Source organism: Sphaeramia orbicularis, unplaced genomic scaffold (genome assembly GCF_902148855.1).
Source record: "Sphaeramia orbicularis unplaced genomic scaffold, fSphaOr1.1, whole genome shotgun sequence".
Lineage (NCBI taxonomy): Eukaryota > Metazoa > Chordata > Actinopteri > Kurtiformes > Apogonidae > Sphaeramia > Sphaeramia orbicularis.
Genome location: NW_021941613.1, coordinates 56,164 through 78,493, shown reverse-complemented (window position 1 = coordinate 78,493; position 22,330 = coordinate 56,164). Strand labels below are relative to the sequence as shown.

General features: G+C 41.3%; 1 protein-coding gene across 1 annotated transcript; it reads left to right on the top strand.

Moving 5' to 3' along the window:
• The first annotated feature begins 232 nt into the window (after positions 1-232).
• fam98a (family with sequence similarity 98 member A) lies at positions 233-20,802 on the top strand. The gene is made up of 8 exons (XM_030130255.1): positions 233-359; positions 2,241-2,389; positions 5,112-5,246; positions 7,185-7,366; positions 12,001-12,081; positions 12,169-12,285; positions 16,230-16,397; positions 18,188-20,802. Exons 1-8 carry the CDS (start codon positions 322-324, stop codon positions 18,773-18,775), a joined length of 1,458 nt encoding a protein of 485 aa, XP_029986115.1. The 5' UTR covers positions 233-321; the 3' UTR covers positions 18,776-20,802.
• Positions 20,803-22,330: the final 1,528 nt, after the last annotated feature.

Genomic DNA, 22,330 nt, shown 5'->3' with positions numbered 1-22,330 from the left:
ATTACAATAGGCCCACTTTAATAATAGGCATATTATTATATGATTATAATAGGCATATTTAGAGTGTATTATTTATTGATGATTGGTTTTGAGCCATGAAATATAAATGATTTGATGCTGCTTTTCTTGCTGTGGTTGGACTCCTCCGCCTTCTCCGCTTCAGTCCAGCAGGTGGCGGTCACCGCTGGGCTGTTGGACTGTGCACATTCAAATCCACAGAAGAAGAAGCAGCAGCAGTTCAGTGTGTGGAATGAGCTGGAGCTGGTGCCAGAAGACCGACTCACATTTCGTGGTTTTACAGGAGAACTGCCCGTTACTGTCATGGAGAATGACATTGTTGTTTCTCTGGAAGATTTAGGGTAAGTCAAAGAGAACAATAAGCCCACAGCTGTAAAATTACGTGCACATGCTGGCGAACATCCAACAAGCAGTCCTGGCTCTTTCCTATTTTAGTTAACTGACATGTTAGCACCGTTAGCTGCTAAAGAGCTAGCTGACATGTTAGCACCGTTAGCTGCTAAAGAGCTAGCTGACATGTTAGCACCGTTAGCTGCTAAAGAGCTAACTGACATGTTAGCACAGTTAGCTGCTAAAGAGCTAACTGACGTGTCAGCACAGTTAGCTGCTAAAGAGCTAACTGACGTGTTAGCACCGTTAGCTGCTAAAGAGCTAACTGACGTGTAAGCACCGTTAGCTGCTAAAGAGCTAACTGACATGTTAGCACCGTTAGCTGCTAAAGAGCTAACTGACATGTTAGCACAGTTAGCTGCTAAAGAGCTAACTGACATGTTAGCACAGTTAGCTGCTAAAGAGCTAACTGATATGTCAACGCAGTCTGTGTGTTAGCTGCGATAAGGCTAGAGCTAACACATCAGTTAGCTGCTAAAGAGCTAACTGATATGGCAGTGCAGTGTGTGTGTTAGCTGCTACAGAGCTAACTCAGTGCACTTCAGTCTGAACTTCATGCCTCTGCAGTTTGATGCACATACTATTTTGGGTTGTCGACGTGTATTTGACAGCCTGAACTCTAGTCTGTGTAATTTACACGAAGGATGAACTCGCACATTTGATTGGATTCATTCATTCGAGCCACTGTATGTTTTCTGCGTCATTTAATAAAGCCAGATGTCATGAAGCCCCTCTCGGGTTGGCTTTGGTTAAAGTGATGAAATGTGTTTGTGTTTGGTCCAAGTGCTGGGTGTAAACGTGGCTCTGCTGACTGCAGCCACTCAGGTCAAACCTCAGGCTTTCAGATCATCACTGCCACGCAGCACCGACGACAGCATGACACAGTAAATGACTGGATAGGCTGTGATGGCGCAGTGTCAGTCAACATTTGCTGCTTTTGGACAGATTTTCAGCAGATGACCTGGTTAAAGGATCAAAAATGCTACTGGGACAGGTCCAGCCAAAGTCAACATCAGTGTCCTCAACTGAAGTTCCACCTATCATTTCTGAAATAGGCTCATTTTTTAGTTTAAGAACTCTGTTTAATGGAACTGTTTACAGAATTTCAGTATCACTGGTAGAAAAGAGATATAAATATATAATCAATATAAAATTAAACCTAAAAAGGAGTAAAATATGTAAATGTACTATTAACATCACGGTGAACAGTTTCTTAGTTCCATCCACCACAAACAAACCATGTGTTTACAAACAGAGCCGGGAGGGAACTCAGGCATCTGAGGAATTTTGTCGCGACGTGCATTGTGGGAAACGAAGATTCACGCAGCGGCAGTGACCCCATATGGTATTATATGGATGAGACGAACACAACGTGGAAACGGCTGGAGCTCTGTGTCATGTTCGTTGCCGCTGCCAGGCGGAGCTCCACTGCTTCGCTTCCGCATTTCAGCTGTTTCCGCATCGTGTTTGTTGCAGCCATATAATATCATATTGTGTTACTGCCGCTGCGCGAACTTCCGTTTCCCACAATGCACGTTGCAATAAAATTCCTCAGATGCCCGAGTTCCCTCCCGGCTCTGTTTGTAAACACATGATTTGTTTCTGGTGGATTTTCAGTAAGAAACTGTTCACCGTAATGCAAGAGATTCAGGTGAGTAATGACAGACAGACGAACAGATTCATGATACTGAAGATGGACAGATCTGATAAAAAATTGGTGATGAAAGTCTCCCGCAGTTTGAAGAAGCCTTAAATTGAACTGGCAGAAACCTGTAGGATCCCTGTGTGCCTGTGATGCTCTTTTCCTGGCTGATGATGGTGTGTTCCTCTAGGTACCAGGGTCCTCTGCTGGAGGATGGAGCTCTGGATTCGGCCGTCGACGGTGGAGCAGCTTCACCCGAGTTCACCAAAATGTGTGCCTGGATCGTCTCCGAGCTCAGACTCTACTGTAAACTGGAGGAGAAAGTCCACGCCACCAACTGTACGACACCATGGATCTGGGTTTGACGACGTCTAGTAGGCCATGTGATTTTGGCCAAAAATAAAATCTAGACAACATTTTACCAGTGGTGCAGTTATAACTGTTTTTTCCCACAATATTTTTATTGATATTAAAGTTTTATATTGAAAGGTACACAAAGTAAATACTAATATATATATTTAACGAACATGAATCAAAACAACATAAACACTTGTACACACACCCATTCACACCACGTAGACTTGCAGCAAATGATATATAAATATATATTTAAATAACATACATATATTCTTATGAAGATGTGAACATATATGTTAAAAAAAACATTAGAATACAGTAGTCATGATAATAAAAAATATTAAATAAAACTCGAACCGTGACATGTCCCTATTTTCCAGATACCATAATGTTCATATACGGTTCCCATAATTAGAACTTTTACTGAAAGAAACGTCACACTGTAACAATACTGTTTGCTTTTCCTTCAACAATTTGTTTTTCAAAGTAAAAAAAACTTAGATTTTTGCTTGAATAATACAGATGAACTCAACGAGACTGCTCCCTGAGACTCCCTGAAAATAAATTTAAGCTGTGATAATTCTTAATACTGAATGCCTTTCATCCAGACCTCAGTGGAACTAGTGCAGTTACAGTTGTCTTAAAGGTCCACACTGACAGATCAGACAGTTACACCTTTAATATGACATGCTGGAAAAAAGGCCTCCTCCTCTTCTGGATCTAAGTGGGAAGTTTGTGGTTTCTTACCTGGTCCAAGGTTCTAATAGTTTTGGATTTTTCATTCTAGTTTAGTTTTATTTAGTTTGGACTTTTTTTCTCTAATTCAGTTAGTTTTAATTTGTTTTTAGAGATGGTTTGCTAGTTTTTAATTAGTTTTTTTTTTTTAATGGTTAGTTTTGGTTTAGTTTTAGGTTGTTTTTTTTTTATATCTTTTATCATCTTATTTTCAGTGATTTATTTTAATTAATTTAATTGATTTTTAATTTAATTAATTGATGTATTTATTTCGAATATGAATGTCAAAACAGAAAAAAATAAATAAACCAAACACTTAAACATAAGACTTATAATACATATTCAAAAAGGAGTGAGAAGAAGTATAACTTATAAACCGCACCCCTGCTCCTTATATAATTTATAACAGCAATAACCTTCCTAATCTAAGCAGATCTATACTCTATACCATAATATGGCCGATACTTACTATTAAATAATTTGGTTTATGGCTTTATATAATTATGAACAAATATAATATGATTTACATTAACACAATGTTAAAGGGAAGTTTTTCTTTCCTCTGTCTTCTCTCACTAGTGTTTACTCCTGTTGGATTCTGTTGTTTCTGTAAATTGTCTTCAGTCTGGTTCAGACCAGCTCTAGATGGAAAGTGTCAGGAGAGAACTTTTGTTATGATTTGGCGCTACAGACATAAAATTTGATATGATTTGATAATACAGTAACACATATATGTAAATACATATTCATACACAGATCTATACACACACATACATGTACTCCTACATATATACACACACACACACACATATACCCACCTATACATACATATACAAACTTCTCTGTCATATTCAAACTAGAAGCACTCGGAGAGTGCAGACCTCCACCAAGGCAGATCAGTGCCCCCCCCCCCCCCCCCCATCACCACCAAAATTTAATCATTTGGTCCTTGTGCCAGAATCAACATTTCCTGAAATTTTCATCCATATCCGTCCATAACTTTTTGAGTTATCTTGCAGACAGACAGACAGACAGACAGACAAACCAACACTGACAAAAGCAGAAGCTCCTTGGCGGAGGAAATCAGCCCCAGACAGGACTCTGCTGCTTTAGTCTCCATGTTTCCAGGTAGAGTGGGGACCAGAAGACGACTGGAAACCACAAGTGAACACAAGTGACGGAGCAAAAAGTGTCGTATGGAGACAGCACAGAAAACTGAGAGAGACAAAGAAATCCATTGAACATCAATCTGACATTGACAAAGACCAAAACCAAGGGAATCTGATCCAGAATTTTGATCCGTTTCAGTTAGTTTAGTAAACACACAATACAGTTTCAGTTAGTTATGTTTTTTTCTTTTAATTCTAGTTTTTATTTATTTCAGTTAATGAAAATGTTTTTTCTATTCTAGTTTTGGTAATTTCGTTAGTTTTCGTTAACGATAATAACCTTGGCCTGGTCCAGCTCTCCCACTCATTCCAGTAGTTCTTCTTTAGTAGATATCAGTCGGGAGGAAAACGAGTTGACTTAGCTTGGTGGACCTTTTCAGTAGCTCATACCTTTGACCACACATTTGACCACACCTTTGACCGCTGTGACCCTGCATAACGTTTGTAATGTATCAATCGACGCAGTAGACACCCCTACATTATCTGCACTTTTAAATGAATTTTTTTTATATATCGACTTGAACATGTGGCATAACATCAAAATATGCAAATAAATGTTTTAGGTCAAAAAGTAAACAGAATATAAATGATTTAACAAAGTAGTGATATGTGTTGGGAATGATGTAACTGTACTGACCTCGATTCCTTTTTATTTTTAGAGTCCACTATCACAGCAAAGGTTTCCTCAGGGCTTTACAGACATTTTTGAATTGATTAAAAAAAGCACACAATGAAAATAAGCAAACAGTCAAATGAAGGCAGCCTTTGTTTGACCTGGTTTTCTTTTGTCTTAAATTCAGGTCCCAGCGAGGCCGAGGGTTTCCAACTGGAGATGAGTGGTCTGCTGTCCGAGCTGTCCTGTCCTTATCCGGTCCTCACCGCTGGAGACATCACCCAGAGGTTCCTCAACAAGAACGACTGCCTGCTGCTGCTCAGTACGAACCCACAACACCCACAACCACACGTTTGACCTGTCCACTGACCCGTCCACTGACCAACCTGTCCACTGACCCGTCCACTGACCGACCTGTCCACCGACCCGTCCACTGACCGACCTGTCCACCGACCCGTCCACTGACCGACCTGTCCACCGACCCGTCCACTGACCGACCTGTCCACTGACCGACCTGTCCACTGACCCGTCCACTGACCCATACCCAGCTCTAACAGTAGCAGATGGAAGCAGAAACTCCATTTTTACTGTAGTCAAAGCGTTTCCACTTTTTCTGGCTCAGCAGTGAAATAATGATTAATGTTTGGACCTGACTCTATTGGCTTTCAACTTTGAAATTATTCCACACAAAACTCTGAAACCATTTTAATATCAAACTTTTCTTATACCTTCTGCTAGTTGTTATTCCGAACCTTCTTGAATAAAGTTCTTCCAGTGGGGTCATTTCTTCCCATTTACTTCCATTATGTGGGCTGATTGGACACAGTTATTTGAATGAGGTGAATCAAACATGTCATGTCGATTTAAGGACAGAGGTTGGAGTTTATTTTTGTAACAGAGCTCTGCTTCATGTTGGATGTGGATTTACAAATATTAACCTGTTTTTACTAAATGAAACCAAATGAAGCCCTTTAAAGTAGTCACATGTGGGTCAGTTTTAGTACAAGTTGAACTGTCAGTTGCTTTTCAAACCAAAATAACCAGGAGCCAGGCTAGGGTGGTCCAAAAAAATTATTTTTTCAGATTCTCTGGATTCGAACCCAGCATTTGGTTCCATATCTGGCCAAATTACTTCAGTCCAAATTTTATGCAAATTGATTAATATTTAGAGGTTGCGCAGACAGGTGCAGATGTCTCTATATGCTGTAACAGAACTAGCCAAATGAATAAGGCAGATTAGAAGAATTTGTAATTTTATTTACTAAATCAAACTGCAACTCATAAAAATGTTCCTTAGAAAGTCCACCAACCACTGTTGGTTTATTGAAATGACCAAAAATGTTCCTGTGTTCTTTGACAACTTGTTGCCAGTACTGTTTGTGATCTGCATTTGTTGTTCGGCTACAGTTGAAGTCTGGAATAAGCTCCGCCCCTCTGTCAGTGACATCACTGACATCTTCAGTGGAATGCCCAGTTTTCTCCTCCTTCTGAAAGTCTGCATCATCAGCCCAGTCTACTGGAGGAACTGTTCAGAATGTTTGTGGCAGATCCAAAGGTTCAAACAAACGCATGGTGCTGGTGGAGACAAAAGCCCTGATCTGCTTCCCTTCACAATCTGATGGATGAAGGACATCCCAACGCTTTAGAGGAACCAAAGAACCTGCATTTAACATCAGGGTGTCCACCATCAGCTGCTTCTGCTCTGGTGTCACACTGGAGTCACAGAATGGACCACAACCAGTTCTACACTCCAGTACCACAGATGTGGGCGGAGTTACTTCATCCATATATTTACTCCAGTTCCACAGATGTGGGCGGAGTTACTTCATCCATATATTTACTCCAGTACCACAGATGTGGGCGGAGTTACTTCATCCATATATTTACTCCAGTTCCACAGATGTGGGCGGAGTTACTTCATCCATATATTTACTCCAGTTCTACAGATGTGGTCCAAAGCTGTTCAGGCTGGTTTATGACAGCTGAATGTTCAGACACCTTTTGAAGGAATGCCAGATCATTTTCAGGGGCTTTCGCTGGTGATGGAGCTTAAACCATGCTCTGATGTACAGGCCTTGTGCAACCTCTAAAACATCTCCTTTTTCTTCCAAATTATTTCCTAAATCATCTTTTGAATGCCAAAACCTAATGCAGGGTTCTAACTGAGGTGATCTGAAACTGTACTTTTTACCAGGATTGTTGGACCACCCTATGCCAGGCATTGAATTTGACCCAAACCTTGTTCTTGTGTTAAATGCAGCCTTTTTGGTGTCAGAGCTGGAGGCGTCCAGGATGATCCTGGTGACCAAGCCTCAGAATAAGGCCCAGGAGGTGGGAAGCCCAGTGTTCATGGAGCTGAAGGGGATCTGCATGACCCTGGGAATGTCCAAACCGCCATCCAACATCACAATGTTCCAGTTCTTCAGTGGAATTGAGAAGAAGGTCAGTGAATCAGGACACAGAGGTCGTTTATACGTCCATTATTCTAGATAAAGGATTCATATCGCCTCTGGAGGCGCCTACTGTGCATACAATACCAGGGCTGTAAGAAAATATCGGTATCGCAATATATCACGATATTTCACTTCACGATACTGTATTGATATTAAAAAGTACTGTATCGATATTTTTATATATTTATTCAAAAGCAGGTATGGCGGAGGTTCGTTTTTGTTTTAGTTTTTCCAGCTGTTTTATTTCTATATTCATGTTTTTTTTTGTTCTGTTGTTTGTTTATTATAAAAGTACTATTGTGATACTGCAGGTCATAAATGTAGTTTTTTTAATAATAATAATAATAATAATAATAATAATAAGACATCGGTTTTATATAGCACTTTTCTGAGTACTCAAAGATGCTTTTTTGAAATTAATAATGCTGTTTTGCTAAACAATGGATGATTCAGTTCATCCTAAAAGCACTTTTTACTGTCTGAAAGAGGCAAATGTTTGTTTTTTAAATTGAGAATGCACAAAAAAAATGTTTTGATGTTGGATGATTCAGGGACTGAACACTGTGGATTCTTTTTGCTATAGAATATGAACATTTAAGCCGGATCTTAAACTGTAATGTCTGTAACACATTATTTATTTATTTATTTATTCATTTGTGTGGGGTTTTTTTGTACTGGTAAAGCCGCGTGTTAAAACTTTATTTATCCAAATGCTGCACTATTAGTTTTTCCAGAAAATAATCTTTTAGAAAAAGAAACGAAACAAAAAATATTGTCATATGAACAGTATTGTGATATATCTTGATGTGTGATCCTAGTATTGTGATTTGTGTTGTATCGCCAGATTCTTGCCGATACACAGCCCTATACAATACTTTAGCCTCGACTATAAAACCTGTCATTAGTCTCTTTTCCATGGTCCATGTGTCCTAAACTGTCCCCATACTTGTATCAGTGAGTTCCAAACACTAGTGTGGAATGTTAGTTTGTCCATTCAGTCCCTGCTGTGCTGCTGAGTTTCTTTCTTGTGCTAGATGTCAGTGTCAGTCCTTCCATAAATCGGTGTTGGTTTGAATCTAGAATGCTGCTTCCTCCTCTATCTCCTCCTAAATTCTAAACTGATGTGCTTTCCTGCTGTGTCCAGTCATACACACATGTTTGGGAAAAACTCTTCTTCTTCTCTTGTTCTAACATCCATCCACATCTGTTTGTTTTGGTCATGTGACTCTAGTTCAGGGGTCTCAAACATGCAGCTCAGGGGCCAAATGAGATCCACCAAAGGTTCCAATCTGGTCCGTAGGATGAATTTACAAAGTGTATAAATTCCACAGTCCAGGCTGTGGAACTCATTTTAGCATCAGTTCCACATCCAGACCAATCTGATCTACAGTCCAATAATAACAGCAGAAGAACCCACACAAAAGAACGACTGCAGATTTACTACTGGGTTTGATGGGAAATAATATGACATTATGTCTGTAAATAATGACAACTTCAAATGTTTGTCTTTGTTTTAGTGCAAAAAATCACATTAAATTCTTAAACTCTTTCCATTTTCAAACTCTCCTGTACCAATAAACTGTGACTAACCTGAACAAATGTGTCCAACCTGAAATGTCTGTATTAAATTCAGTCCAGTTTGAACTCTTTTCTTCCTGTTCCTCAGTGTTTAGTGTCTTTGGAGATCTGATCCAGAATGCACATGGACTAATGAGAAGTGGAGGAAGAAGACTGAGAAAATTGCACTAATTTTTCTAAAGAAATTTCAGTTTTTTCAGGTTATTCACATCTTTTTTGTTTGGATAGTTTATAAAAGTAAGTATTTTCATAACTTAATGGGGGGTTTTTTTGCACTAAAACACAGACATAAATTGTCAGTTGTCATTATTTCTCGGTTCTTCTGTTCTTATTATACTGGTTCAGTCCACTGCAGATTAAATCGTATTGAATGTGGAACCTGAAAGAACAGGAGTTTGAGAACCCTGCTCTAGTTGGACTCAAAGGTCTTTCCAGTACAGTTTTGTGGGATATACCAATTTAACTACGCCTGAAAAACTACCTTTTGCAAGTGCAAAAACTTTTCATCGAAAAACTAGATTTTTGATGAAATTGTAATTTTTCCAAATTTTTTGTTATATTTGTGCAATTTGATGAGAGAGAAATAAATATTCAGAATTCAGAAGGTTTTACTGTTTTTTTTAATAGACAAAATGACTTTAATCACCACACATACGCATACAAAGAACTGAAAACAGGTACTGTTGTACACTGGTTCCCAGGAACCGAGTATCGGTACCATGTTGGTTTAAATGTGGGAGGTACCCATCCCTAATGATAAGTGGGGTTAGGTAATTACAAAAGATCCAAGGAAATCCATGTTTCATATATTACTCTGATAGGAAGGTAAAGGATAGACTCATGTGGAGAAGGAGTGGATTAAATAAGTTATTCTTCCTCCTCCTTTTCAAATACGCAAATGAAGTCAGATTTGGTTTTCATGTGTATGTATACGGTTTTCATATTTTCTTGCAGTCTGTTTTATTTCTAAGGACTAAAGTAGGATTACTTTGTTTTGTTGCGTATTTGAATAAACTGACACTAACTACCGTACTTTCTGGGCTATAAGGCGCACTGGAATATAAGTCACTCCTGACTATAAGCCGCAGTCCACGTTGTAACATGAGATATTTCCACAGACAGATGGTAAACAGACAGAGGATTTAAATATTTATTTCCATCCCTTCACTGCTTTTTTTCCAAACAGTGTCTGTAACGTCAGTCAAACGTCAGGAACAGGCTGGTTCATAAACCCAGAACAGTCACTGATCTGTGTCTTCCTCTTCTTCTGCTCATTAAACCACTGCAGTCGTCTTCTTCAGTGTTCTTCAGTTGAACATCCTCAAAGGCTCCGTCACACTCCTTCTCAGTCTCTCCTTTGTTGTTGCTCAATGGAACTTCAGTGCTGCAGTTCTGTTTCCTTCTTTACAGACACATCCTTTGCTTTGAACTTCAAAGCTGCATCATATGCATTTCTTTGTGTGTTTTCCATGAGGGTTTGTGCATGACACACAAAATGACTGTTCAAAGTTCAGATTAAATCTTCTCCTCTTCATCACCTCTTCCACCTGTCTCTCACTTTTGCTCTTCCTGCTAGAGCGCCCCCTGGAGGCCGTTAGCCTGTATAAATCTATACTGGAGCTGCATTGCTGTATAAGCTGCAGGGTTCAAAATAAGAAAAAAGTTTATAGCTTATAGTCTGGAAAGTACGCTAATTAACTAACTCAGGGATTTTAATACCTGGGGAGCCATTTTTTGGACAGAAAATTAAGACAAAAATCTGTAGAACAGCAACAGAAACGGCGTCTTTCCAAAGCAGGTTCAACATCTTATTTAGCCAAAACGCAGCATCACTAACAAGTCAGCGTTCATTGGTGTTTTAAGATGAAGTTCAGTCAGTGGTGTTTGTGGCAGGAGTGAATAGGGATGTAACGACTACCGGTATGACAATAAATGGCGGTAAAATTTCCAATAGTTAGTATTACTGTTTAAAATCTAATTATCATGCTAACTGTGTTTGATTACCACACTATGAAAACTCAGTACTGTTCATTTCCTATATCTATCTATGAAAAAGAAACTGAAACAAGTCAGACTTGATCTGTAAAATGGTCAAACAGTGTCCATAAGGTTCCGTCTTTAATGCACATTTGTATGTTTGATGTTTACACGTTAATATTTGAATGTTTCTGCCGCAGAAAGTACATTTTGCCTTTTATTTTATTAGTTTTTTGTTTTATTTTTCAAAATACAACTTGGTTAAATTATTTCAGTTTGTGTATTAGTACTTTTTGAACATTTTGAGCATAATTTCAACAACACCGCGATAATAATGATTAGGGGTGTTAGAAAATATCAGTTTTGTAATATATCACAATATTTCATTTCACAATACTGTATCAATATTAAAAAGTACTGTATCGGTATTTTAGGTATTTATTCCAATGCAGATACTGTAGAGGTTCATTTTTGTTTTTTGTTTTTCTTTGTTTATATCTTGTTTATTTATTATTATTTAACACTGTTTTATTGAATAATGGTTATTTGAAGCATCCTAAAAGCACTTTTTACTGTCTGAGAGGCCGATGGGAGTTCCTTTGGAAGCTAGGAGAATTAGAAACATTTTGTGATAGAACATTAGATCCTGTTCTAATCAAATAAAAATGTGTTTAGTATTTGTGCAGATTTCTGCTGTAATTCAATCTTTCCAGGAAATAATCTTTAAAAACGAAAGAAACAAACACAAAATTGCCTTTTTAACAGTATCATGATATATCGTCATATATCATATGGTAATCATAGTATTGTGATTTGTATCGTATCACCAGATTCTTGCCATTTCACAGCCCTAATAATAACTGTGATAATTTTGGTCACAATAAGCGTGATATGGAATTTTCATGTCGTTACACCCCTAGTAGTGACTTACCATCACCCAAGGAAACAAAAAGACATCCCATTGTTTTCATTTACTCCATCATGTACTTGTCAACTTTACGCAGCTGTATGTTCAGATGTTCTCGTCTTCGTATTCATACTGAATCAACCTACACGTTGTCTCCTCAGCTGAAAGAAGCCATAAGTCGAGTGCCACCCACCCATGTAGGAGAGCCTTTACTGACGAAGCCCCTGGGCCCCGTGCACATGGTAAATATATACTAGGACATGTCAAAAACACACAGCCGCAGTACCACCAAATCACTGTCCAATGACTGTTTTTTCTCATTTAACCAGGAAAAAATAGAAGCTATAAACCAAGCACTTGTGAACGAGTACGAGGTGAGACGGAAGATGTTGCTGAAGCGTCTGGATGTGACGGTGCAGTCCTTCGGTTGGTCCGAGCGAGCAAAGGTACGCCTGGGTTTACTGACCGTCACAAGGTCTATGTCAGAGCTCTCAAACTCCTGTTCTTTCAGGTTCCACAATCAGTCTGAAATGATCTGCAGTGAACCGAACCAGTATAATAAGAACAGAAGAACCGAGAAATAATGACAACTGACAATTTATGTCTGTGTTTTAGTGCGAAGAACCCATTAAATTATGAAAATACTTTTATAAACTATTCAAACAAAAAAGATGTGAATAACCTGAAAAAAACTGAAATTTCTTCGGAAAAATCAATGTAATTTTCTCAGTCTTCTGCCTCCACTTCTCATTAGTCCATGTGCATTCTGGATCAGATCCACAAAGACACTAAACACTGAGGAACAGGAAGAAAAGAGTTCAAACTGGACTGAATTTAATACAGACATTTCAGGTTGGACACATTTGTTCAGGTTAGTCACATTTTATTGGTACAGGAGAGTTTGGAAATGGAAAGAGTTTCAGAATTTAATGTGATTTTTTGCACTAAAAGACAAACATTTGAAGTTGTCATTATTTACAGACATAGTGTAATATTAGTATTTCCCATCAAACCCAGTAGTAAATCTGCAGTCGTTCTTTTGTGTGGGTTCTTCTGCTGTTATTATTGGACTGTAGATCAGATTGGTCTGGATGTGGAACCCACACTAAAATGAGTTCCACAGCCTGGACTGTGGAATTTATACACTTTGGAAACTCCTCCCAGGGGTCGGATTGGAACCTTTGGTGGGCCTCATTAGAACCTTTGGAGGGCCACGTTGGAACCTTTAGTGGGCCTCATTGGAACCTTTGGTGGGACACATTGGAACCTTTGGGGGGCCTCATTAGAGCCTTTGGTGGGCCAGATTGGAACCTTTGGTGGGCCTCATTGGAACCTTTGGTGGGCCTCAGTGGAACCTTTGGTGGGACACATTGGAACCTTTGGGGGGCCTCATTAGAGCCTTTGGTGGGCCGGATTGGAACCTTTGGTGGGCCTCATTGGAACCTTTGGTGGGCCTCAGTGGAACCTTTGGTGGGACACATTGGAACCTTTGGGGGGCCTCATTAGAGCCTTTGGTGGGCCGGATTGGAACCTTTGGTGGGACACATTGGAACCTTTGCTGGGCCGGATTGGAACCTTTGCTGGGCCACATTTGGCCCCCAGGATGCAGGTTTGACACCTCTGGTCTACGTGCAACACCCAAGTCAGCGGGGCCAGAACCAAACCAAATGAATGCGGTGTCATTAGGGGTGGGCGTTGTACCCAATATACTCGATGGATGGTGGCTTGGCTCATGTGCGATATATAAAATACCTGTATCTCGTACGTTGAGTATTAACTGTCACACCAGTGTTGGCAGCAGGAGTTTGACTTCTGTCACTCCCTCATCACGCCCCTCTCACTGCTCTTGCTCCCCCACCCATCCAGAAAACTGTCTGCTGCACATGTGCGTCTGTATATCAGGAAAAGAGAGTGAGTACAGCATGGAAAGCACAACGGAAGTGGAGACGGAATCATCCTGTCCCCAAGAAAAAACGCACCAGCTCTGTTATCTGCCAGCAGTTCGCCTTTCTCAGGGATGACCGACAATAACCGCTTATCTGCAAAATATGCCAGAAAACCGTTGCCACTGAAGGTAGCAGCGCCACAGATTTGTTTCACCAGCTGAAAAGTCATTCACAGCAACACAAAGGATGCCTGAAAATTCTCATGTACTCGACTCCATCCACATCAGTTAAAACTTTTATTGGAACCGCCCCCTCAGCCGATGACTCTGGCGTCATCATTTGCCAAATTAACCCCCCACAACAAAAAAAGTTTGAAATGGAAAGAAATACCAGCGGCAGTAACCAAACACATGACCCTGTTAGCGCTGCGGAGAAGCCAGGACTCAAACATCTCATAAAGACACACGACCCAAAGTCCCTTTAGATGAACAATACTTTCATTGTCAGTTTCCATAAGCATGCACATATTGGAAAATAAATTCAAATAGGTCACAATGTCCTGCATTAAAGAGTTGAATTTAACACTTATCTGACCCGGACCACTGTCATATGTGGTCCTAAATCTGACCCGGACCACTGTCATATGTGGTCCTAAATCTGACCCGGACCACTGTCATATGTGGTCCTAAATCTGACCCGGACCACTGTCATTTGTGGTTCTAAATCTGACCCAAACCACTGTCATATGTGGTCCTAAATCGGACCCAAACCACTGTCATATGTGGTCCTAAATCGGACCCAAACCACTGTCATATGTGGTCCTAAATCTGACCCAAACCACTGTCATATGTGGTCCTAAATCTGACCCAAACCACTGTCATATGTGGTCCTAAATCTAACCCGGACCACTGTCATATGTGGTCCTAAATCTGACCCGGACCACTGTCATTTGTGGTTCTAAATCTGACCCAAACCACTGTCATATGTGGTCCTAAATCTGACCCGGACCACTGTCATATGTGGTCCTAAATCTGACCCGGACCACTGTCATATGTGGTCCTAAATCTAACCCGGACCACTGTCATATGTGGTCCTAAATCTGACCCAAACCACTGTCATATGTGGTCCTAAATCTGACCCAAACCACTGTCATATGTGGTCCTAAATCGGACCCGGACCACTGTCATATGTGGTCCTAAATCTAACCCGGACCACTGTCATATGTGGTCCTAAATCTGACCCAAACCACTGTCATATGTGGTCCTAAATCTGACCCAAAGCACTGTCATTTGTGGTCCTAAATCTGACCCGGACCACTGTCATATGTGGTCCTAAATCTGACCCGGACCACTGTCATATGTGGTCCTAAATCTGACCCGGACCACTGTCATATGTGGTCCTAAATCTAACCCGGACCACTGTCATATGTGGTCCTAAATCTGACCCGGACCACTGTCATATGTGGTCCTAAATCTGACCCAGACCACTGTCATTTGTGGTTCTAAATCTGACCCAAACCACTGTCATATGTGGTCCTAAATCGGACCCAAACCACTGTCATATGTGGTCCTAAATCTGACCCGGACCACTGTCATATGTGGTCCTAAATCTGACCCAAACCACTGTCATATGTGGTCCTAAATCGGACCCAAACCACTGTCATATGTGGTCCTAAATCGGACCTGGACCACTGTCATATGTGGTCCTAAATCGGACCCGGACCACTGTCATATGTGGTCCTAAATCTGACCCGGACCACTGTCATATGTGGTCCTAAATCTGACCCGGACCACTGTCATTTGTGGTTCTAAATCTGACCCAAACCACTGTCATATGTGGTCCTAAATCGGACCCGGACCACTGTCATTTGTGGTCCTAAATCTGACCCAAACCACTGTCATATGTGGTCCTAAATCGGACCCGGACCACTGTCATTTGTGGTTCTAAATCTGACCCAAACCACTGTCATATGTGGTTCTAAATCTGACCCAAACCACTGTCATATGTGGTCCTAAATCTGACCCAGATCTGATATTTCCAATGTGACTTCAGTCTGAACGTCCAGGTCGCACTTATCCGACCTTTCCGTCATTGAAATGCGACAAACGTCCCAGTTGTCGGTCAGAGCGGAGGAAAACCAGATTTCCTTCTGTAAACACAGTGTGTGTCTGTGTGGTCTGGTATTCCATCAGGACCTCTTTAGTGCATGTGGGTCACTTCAGGACCTCTTTTGTGCATGTGGGTCACTTCAGGGTCACATTCAGTTCAGACTGTAAACTGATAGAAGTCACATTTAATGTGAATCTGAACCAACAGAAAAATCAGATTTGACCCAAAGATCCTTACTGTGTATAAGACCTGCTGTGTGGGCGGAGCCTAAGTCTTGTACGTACACACTTAAAGAACCTGCTGGACCCAGAGCGCCGCCTCAGGTCTGAACCCGGTGACGCTCCAGTGTGTTTGTTGAATCCAGTGTGTTGTCAAATGTGTCTGTTTGGTTCCAGACTCGGGCTGAGAAGTTGTCTAAAGTCTACCAGCCGCTGCGTGGAGCCCTCATCACTAACAGTAAAATGTCCGTCGCTCACCTCCTCGCTGCACGACAAGACTTCTCCAAGATCCTCCGGACGAGCAGCGGCAAGATCCGAGAGAAGACGGCCTGTGCGATAAATAAGGTGGGTGAACCGCGCCGGTGGAAAAGGAACGGTCCTTTTACATCCTCTGTTTCAGGTCATTTACGTCGGCTTCATCTGGTGTCTTTTACAAAATGCAGATATTGTGGAGGTTCATTTTAGTTTTTTGTTTCTATTTTATTTGTTCTTATTTCACACTCTTTTATCCAGTATTGTTCGTTCCTTTGTTGCGACTGAACTCAAATCCTGTTCTGATGTTAGTTCTGAACTAATAGAATCTGAACATTTGAACAGGATCTGAAAGTTGTGGTAGACTTTCATCCTCAGTGTTTCCTCAGATCTGTCCATCCTCAGTCATATCCTCAGTTTCATTCATCTGTTCGTCTGTCATCCCTCAGCTCAATCTCTTCCTCATGCTGAACAGTTTCTTAGTTCCGTCCACCACAAACAAACCATGGGTTTACAAACAGAGGCAGGAGGAACTGGGCATCTGAGGAATTTTGTTGCGACATGCATTGTGGGAAACGGAGGCTCGCGCTGCCGCTGTCAGGTGATATTATACGGATGAAACAAATGCGCAGAAACGGCTGAAATGTGGAAATGGCTGGAGGAACATGCATAGAGGGAAGGGAGCTCCTGCTGTTTACACCTCATGTCTGTTCCAGCTGCTGCTGTCAGACGGCTGTGTGAACCTCCCTTTCCCACAATGCACGTCATGACAAAATTCCTCAGATGCCCAGTTCCTCCTGCCTCTGTTTGTAAATGCATGTTTGTTTGTGGTGGATGGAACTAAGAAACTGTTCAGCACGAGGAAGAGATTCAGCTGAGGAATGACAGACAGATGAACAGATGAATGAGACTGAGGATATGACTGAGGATGGACAGATCTGAGGAAAAACTGGTCACGAGTCTGCCGCACCTTTAAACTGTAACGTCTGAAAAACAGAGTTTCAGTTTGAACACAGTTTGAACATTTTGGGATAGAACATTAGATCCTGTTGGGATCAAATAAAAATGTGTTTAGTATTTGTGCAGATTTTGGGTGTAATTCAATTCTTGCAGGAAATAATCATTTAAAAAACAAAAGAAACAAACAAAAAAAAAAGCCTTTTTAACAGTATCATGATATATCGCGATATATTGTATCGTGATCCTAGTATTGTGATTTGTATCATATCCCCACATTCTTGCCAATACACAGCCCTACTTGTACGTTATTGTCTGATTATGTTCTTTATTGTACATTGGGGGGTGGGGGGGTCATACAGGATAGATGTAGATATACCAGGAAGTCCGTCTGTCCATCCCAGATTTTTGTCCAACCCATTTCCCAAACCCTGTTGACCTGCTGTCACATGTTCTGTTCCAGTAGCAGAGGTGCACAGTCTGACAGATGAATTTACATATTGGCTTTTTTAATATATTTTTAGAAAGTTCAACTTCGCCCAGTTCTTGTCACATTTGACACGTTCTTTACATGCGCCTTTACCTCAATTTTTGCATTTTTAAAAAGTTTTTAAAAAAATCAAAAGTCTCATAATGAATACCTGGGTGGGTGGGGTATTAGTAAGCTCCGCCTACTTTTTCACTTGTTATTTTTGTGTTGTTACATCTTTTACATTGTTTTTGTCGTCATATAACTTTGTTCTTATGTCTCTTACATTGTTTTTTTTTTTAACATTAATCGTTTTTATCTGTCTTTTCTGCAGTTTTCTCTGAAAAGTCCTTTTCTTAGTGATGCCTCTTCTGTTGTTTTCACTTGTGATGATGTTTCAGTTTTGTTCGGTTGTAAACTTCAGTTTCATTCAAACCTTCATGTTTCCTTTGGTCAGGTTCTAATGGGCCGAGTTCCCGACAGAGGAGGCCGACCCTGCGAGATAGAGCCCCCCCCTCCTGAAATGCCTTCGTGGCAGAAGCGCCAGGACGCCCCCCAGGGTGGAGGACACTATGGAGGCGGCGGCCGGGGGGGTTACGATAATTACTCACAGGGTGGGTGGGGGGGGGGAGGTGGAGGGAGTGGGGGGGGTAGAGGAGGAGGAGGAGGTGGTAGAGGAGGTGGGAGAGGGGGTTACAACCAAGGTCACTATCAGGATGCAGGGGGTTACCAGGGAGGAGGAGGGAGGGGGGGGTACAACCACGGAGGCTTCCAGGACTATCACGGAGGAGGAGGAGGTGGTTACCATGACAACTACCACCAAGACGGAGGCTGGCATCAGGAGAGAGGCAGCGGTCGAGGAGGAGGAGGAGGAAGAGGTGGGAGGGGAAGAGGAGGCCGGGGGGGAGGAGGAGGAGGCGGTGGCTGGGGGGGGAGAGGAGGCCAGAGTTTCAACCAAGGAGGACAGTTTGAACAGTTCTTCCAACATGGAGGCCAACAGTACAGCCAGGCCGGCTTCAACCAGGGCAGGCACTACACCAGCTGAAGCACAGGGGCAGGGGGAGGGGAGGGGAGGGGAGGGGCAGGGCGGCACAGTCCAATCAGAAGGTCCAGCTCTGAACACAGGACGTCTGAACAACAAAGTCAGTGTCCAGGGGTTTGATCAGCCTCCAAGATCTACTCTAGTGTGGATCACTGAAGTTTGTGTTTACGGCCGATGATGGTCAGCGACGATGGTCAGCAACTGTGGTCAGCAACTGTGGTCAGCGACGATGGTCAGCAACTGTGGTCAGTGATGATGGTCAGCGACGATGGTCAGCAACTGTGGTCAGCGATGATGGTCAGCAACTGTGGTCAGTGATGATGGTCAGAGTGGAGGAGCACACAGGAGTACCAGTGTGGACAGTATGGAGGACAAACTACTGCTATATTCAACCACACACACACACACACACACACACACACACACACACACACACACACACAGAGTACTGTTTAAAGTTTTGTTCGTACTTTACATTAGTTGTTTTTGCAGCGTTTAAATGAACATGTATATTTATTTCTCAGTCTCTTTTCTTCAGATACAAGAAAATCCAGTAAATCCAGTAAATAAATAAATCCAGTAAATAAATAAATCCAGTAAATAAATAAATCCAGTAAATACATGCCCAGCCTTTGAAAACACATCAAACAGAACTAAAAGGGTAAAAGGTTAAAGTCAGTGTTTAGTGTGACCTCTGACCCCAGGACAAGAAGCAGCAGAAACATCTGACATGTTGAATGAAACCTGGAATAAAAGCTCAGAAAGTGAACAGAAGGATTACAGACATGAAGGTCAAAGGTCACACTACATAAATATGACCCCTTCAGTTCAGACAAACTGGTTTGAACCTGAACCCTTGGTTTGTACTGATGCACATACAGCACTGAAGTATTAGTACAGTATTAGGTATGTAAACCCCCCCCCCAGCCTGAGCGTAGTTTATTGGAACGCATCTGAACACGTCAGGTTTCAAACTGGGCTCGTTGTTTCTCCTCCATCTGAAGGGGACATCGTGGCCCCCTGGTGGCTGGCTGCTGTAAAAGGCATAAATATAAAATATCCAATATAAGAAAAAAAAGAACAGCCCAAAAAATTATCCACTATATATTATTTTAAATAACTTTATTTTTAATGTACCGAACTCCACTTCCTGTGGGTTACTTCGATAGCATTAGCCTCATTAGCTGAAGGCCTTAAAATTTTTCAACCTATGCTTTTATTTTCTGTGGTGGCCTTAATTTTAAAGCAAGAGACCTTTGGGTAAACAGCGCCCCCTTAATTGAAAAGATGGATGATGATTTTTTTTCTTATAGTGTATCCTTTTTTGGGCCGTTGCACCTCTGGGCCACCGCATTAACGGGTCCTCATCGTGGTTTTCATATACGGTCTAAGTTTCAAAGTCTCACCAGTTTCAACCTGTAGAACTGACGAGGTTCTAAGAGTTCAGGTCAGAATCAAAGTGTCCAAACAGCTGAGGTCCACCTACACCTACCGCCTGACTGACCACAGCTGTGTGTGGTATTTAAAGCTCCGTGTTGGTCCCGCCTCCACCCGTAGCCGTCCAATGGCTGATGGTACTCCTGTGAGCTCCTCTACACAGATGTGAACTGCTGCCAGGGCCGTAGTTCAGGTCCGGTCCAAACCCACAGAACATGGAGGGAACCTGGTCAGTAACCCTAACCCTGCTTCAGCTGGACTCTGCCGCTCTGCTCTGTTGTCAGTGCGACGCTGCAATTAGCCTTATCCCACATTTGTGTTGACAGTCCTACTGCGTATTCAACAAAGTGCACACGATAACGAACATTTAGCATCGAAGTCCTCAACAGTTCAATTGGAAAATGACTTGAAGATCCCTTCATCCTTCCGGTCTGAGCTTCAGTTTCAGTAAACGACAGACTGGACTCTCCGCTGTTTCCTTATTTAATAGACGTTCTCTTGTTCGGTTCATGGAAGACTGTGTGCATTAACATTTGGATGTTGGAGGGTTTGCATGGGCGTGTGAATGAGCAATAAAATAAATAAAAAAAACAAAAAACATGAATGTGAGTGTTTAAGTGGTGTGATCAAGTATGAAAATTACATTTTTTTTTTTTTTTTTTTTTTTTTAATATATGGGTCCAAACAGTCATGTCCCGTCAGAAAGTGAACTTCAATTGATTTCCATTCCAACATATATTCCAGTATAAAGTAGCTCCTTGTTTTGGGATAATCCCTTATGATCCAACTAAAGCAAAAATGAAATTAAAAGTAGAAATCAGACCAATGGTCCTGTATCTTAGCGTCCAAATTCAAAGCTGTGTTAAATGTATCCAGATCCATTTATTCTCCCCCAGTTCTGTGTATTTATTCTATTACAGAAATAGTCCATGTTTTGCTCATATTCAATCAGATCTGTAAAAAATTCAAATTCACACTTGATATCATTGATACTGATTTATTGGATCAATCCACTTCCTATCTGTTAGAATGGGAACATTTTTCAAAGTGGCACCAAATCCAGAATCAGATCCAGATTGAAATAATTTCAATCCCTTGTGTTGACATCATCATACAGAAGCTGTAGACCAAGTCTGAAGTCAAACAGAACTGGAGTTTCAGAGAAGAAGATGATTGAAATGTTTTCCCCATCAGAGCCAATGTGAAATTTTGTGTCAGTTCCAGATCCAGAAGAAGATCCTGATCAGCATATGGACATTATGTTTGGGTCATCTCCCCATCAGGGCTGGACTGGAGACATTTACACTGGACATCATTTAGATTTACTGAGTTATTGCATCCATCCACTTCCTATCTCTGATAATGGGGACAGTTTTTAAAGTGGCACCAAATCCAAAATCAGATCCAGATCCAAATAATTTCACTAACTTTTGTCGACATCATCATACAGAAGCTGTAGACCAAGTTTGAAGTCAATCGGAATCATAGTTTCGGAGAAGAAGACGATTGAAAGTTTAGTAACAGCTGACGCTGGAGGCCACATGACGACAGTCGTTCACAGCCTGTGGGCCGGAAACTAAAACTGTGGGTCATTTAACAACATTAATCTGTCAGACTGTCTGTAAAATGTCCCGTCAGAGATTTCAGATCCTGTGTTTTGACCCGTATGTGTTATTGTTTCAGATGAGAAGGCCCAACGGTGTGTCCAGTCTGGTGTCAGCGTCCCAGCGGATCCGTCTAATTCAGGTCACATTAATGAAAGGACACTTTCTGAAGGTTTTACTGTTTCTTCTCCACCCGAGTTTTCATCAGGCTGAACTTGGACCCATGTAGTCCAGGGGTTCCCGAATACTAGTGTACTACTACTGTAATACTACTGTACTACTACTGTAATACTACTGTAATACTACTGTACTACTACTGTACTACTACTGTAATACTACTGTACTACTACTGTAATACTACTGTGCTACTGTACTAGTGTAGTACTACTGCAGTCGTGTACTACTACAGTACTACTACAGTACTACTATACTACTACTATACTATACTACTATAGTACTGTACCTTGAAAGAGGCTGGAGCAGCAGCCAGGTCCTCAGTACTCATTCTACTGGACTT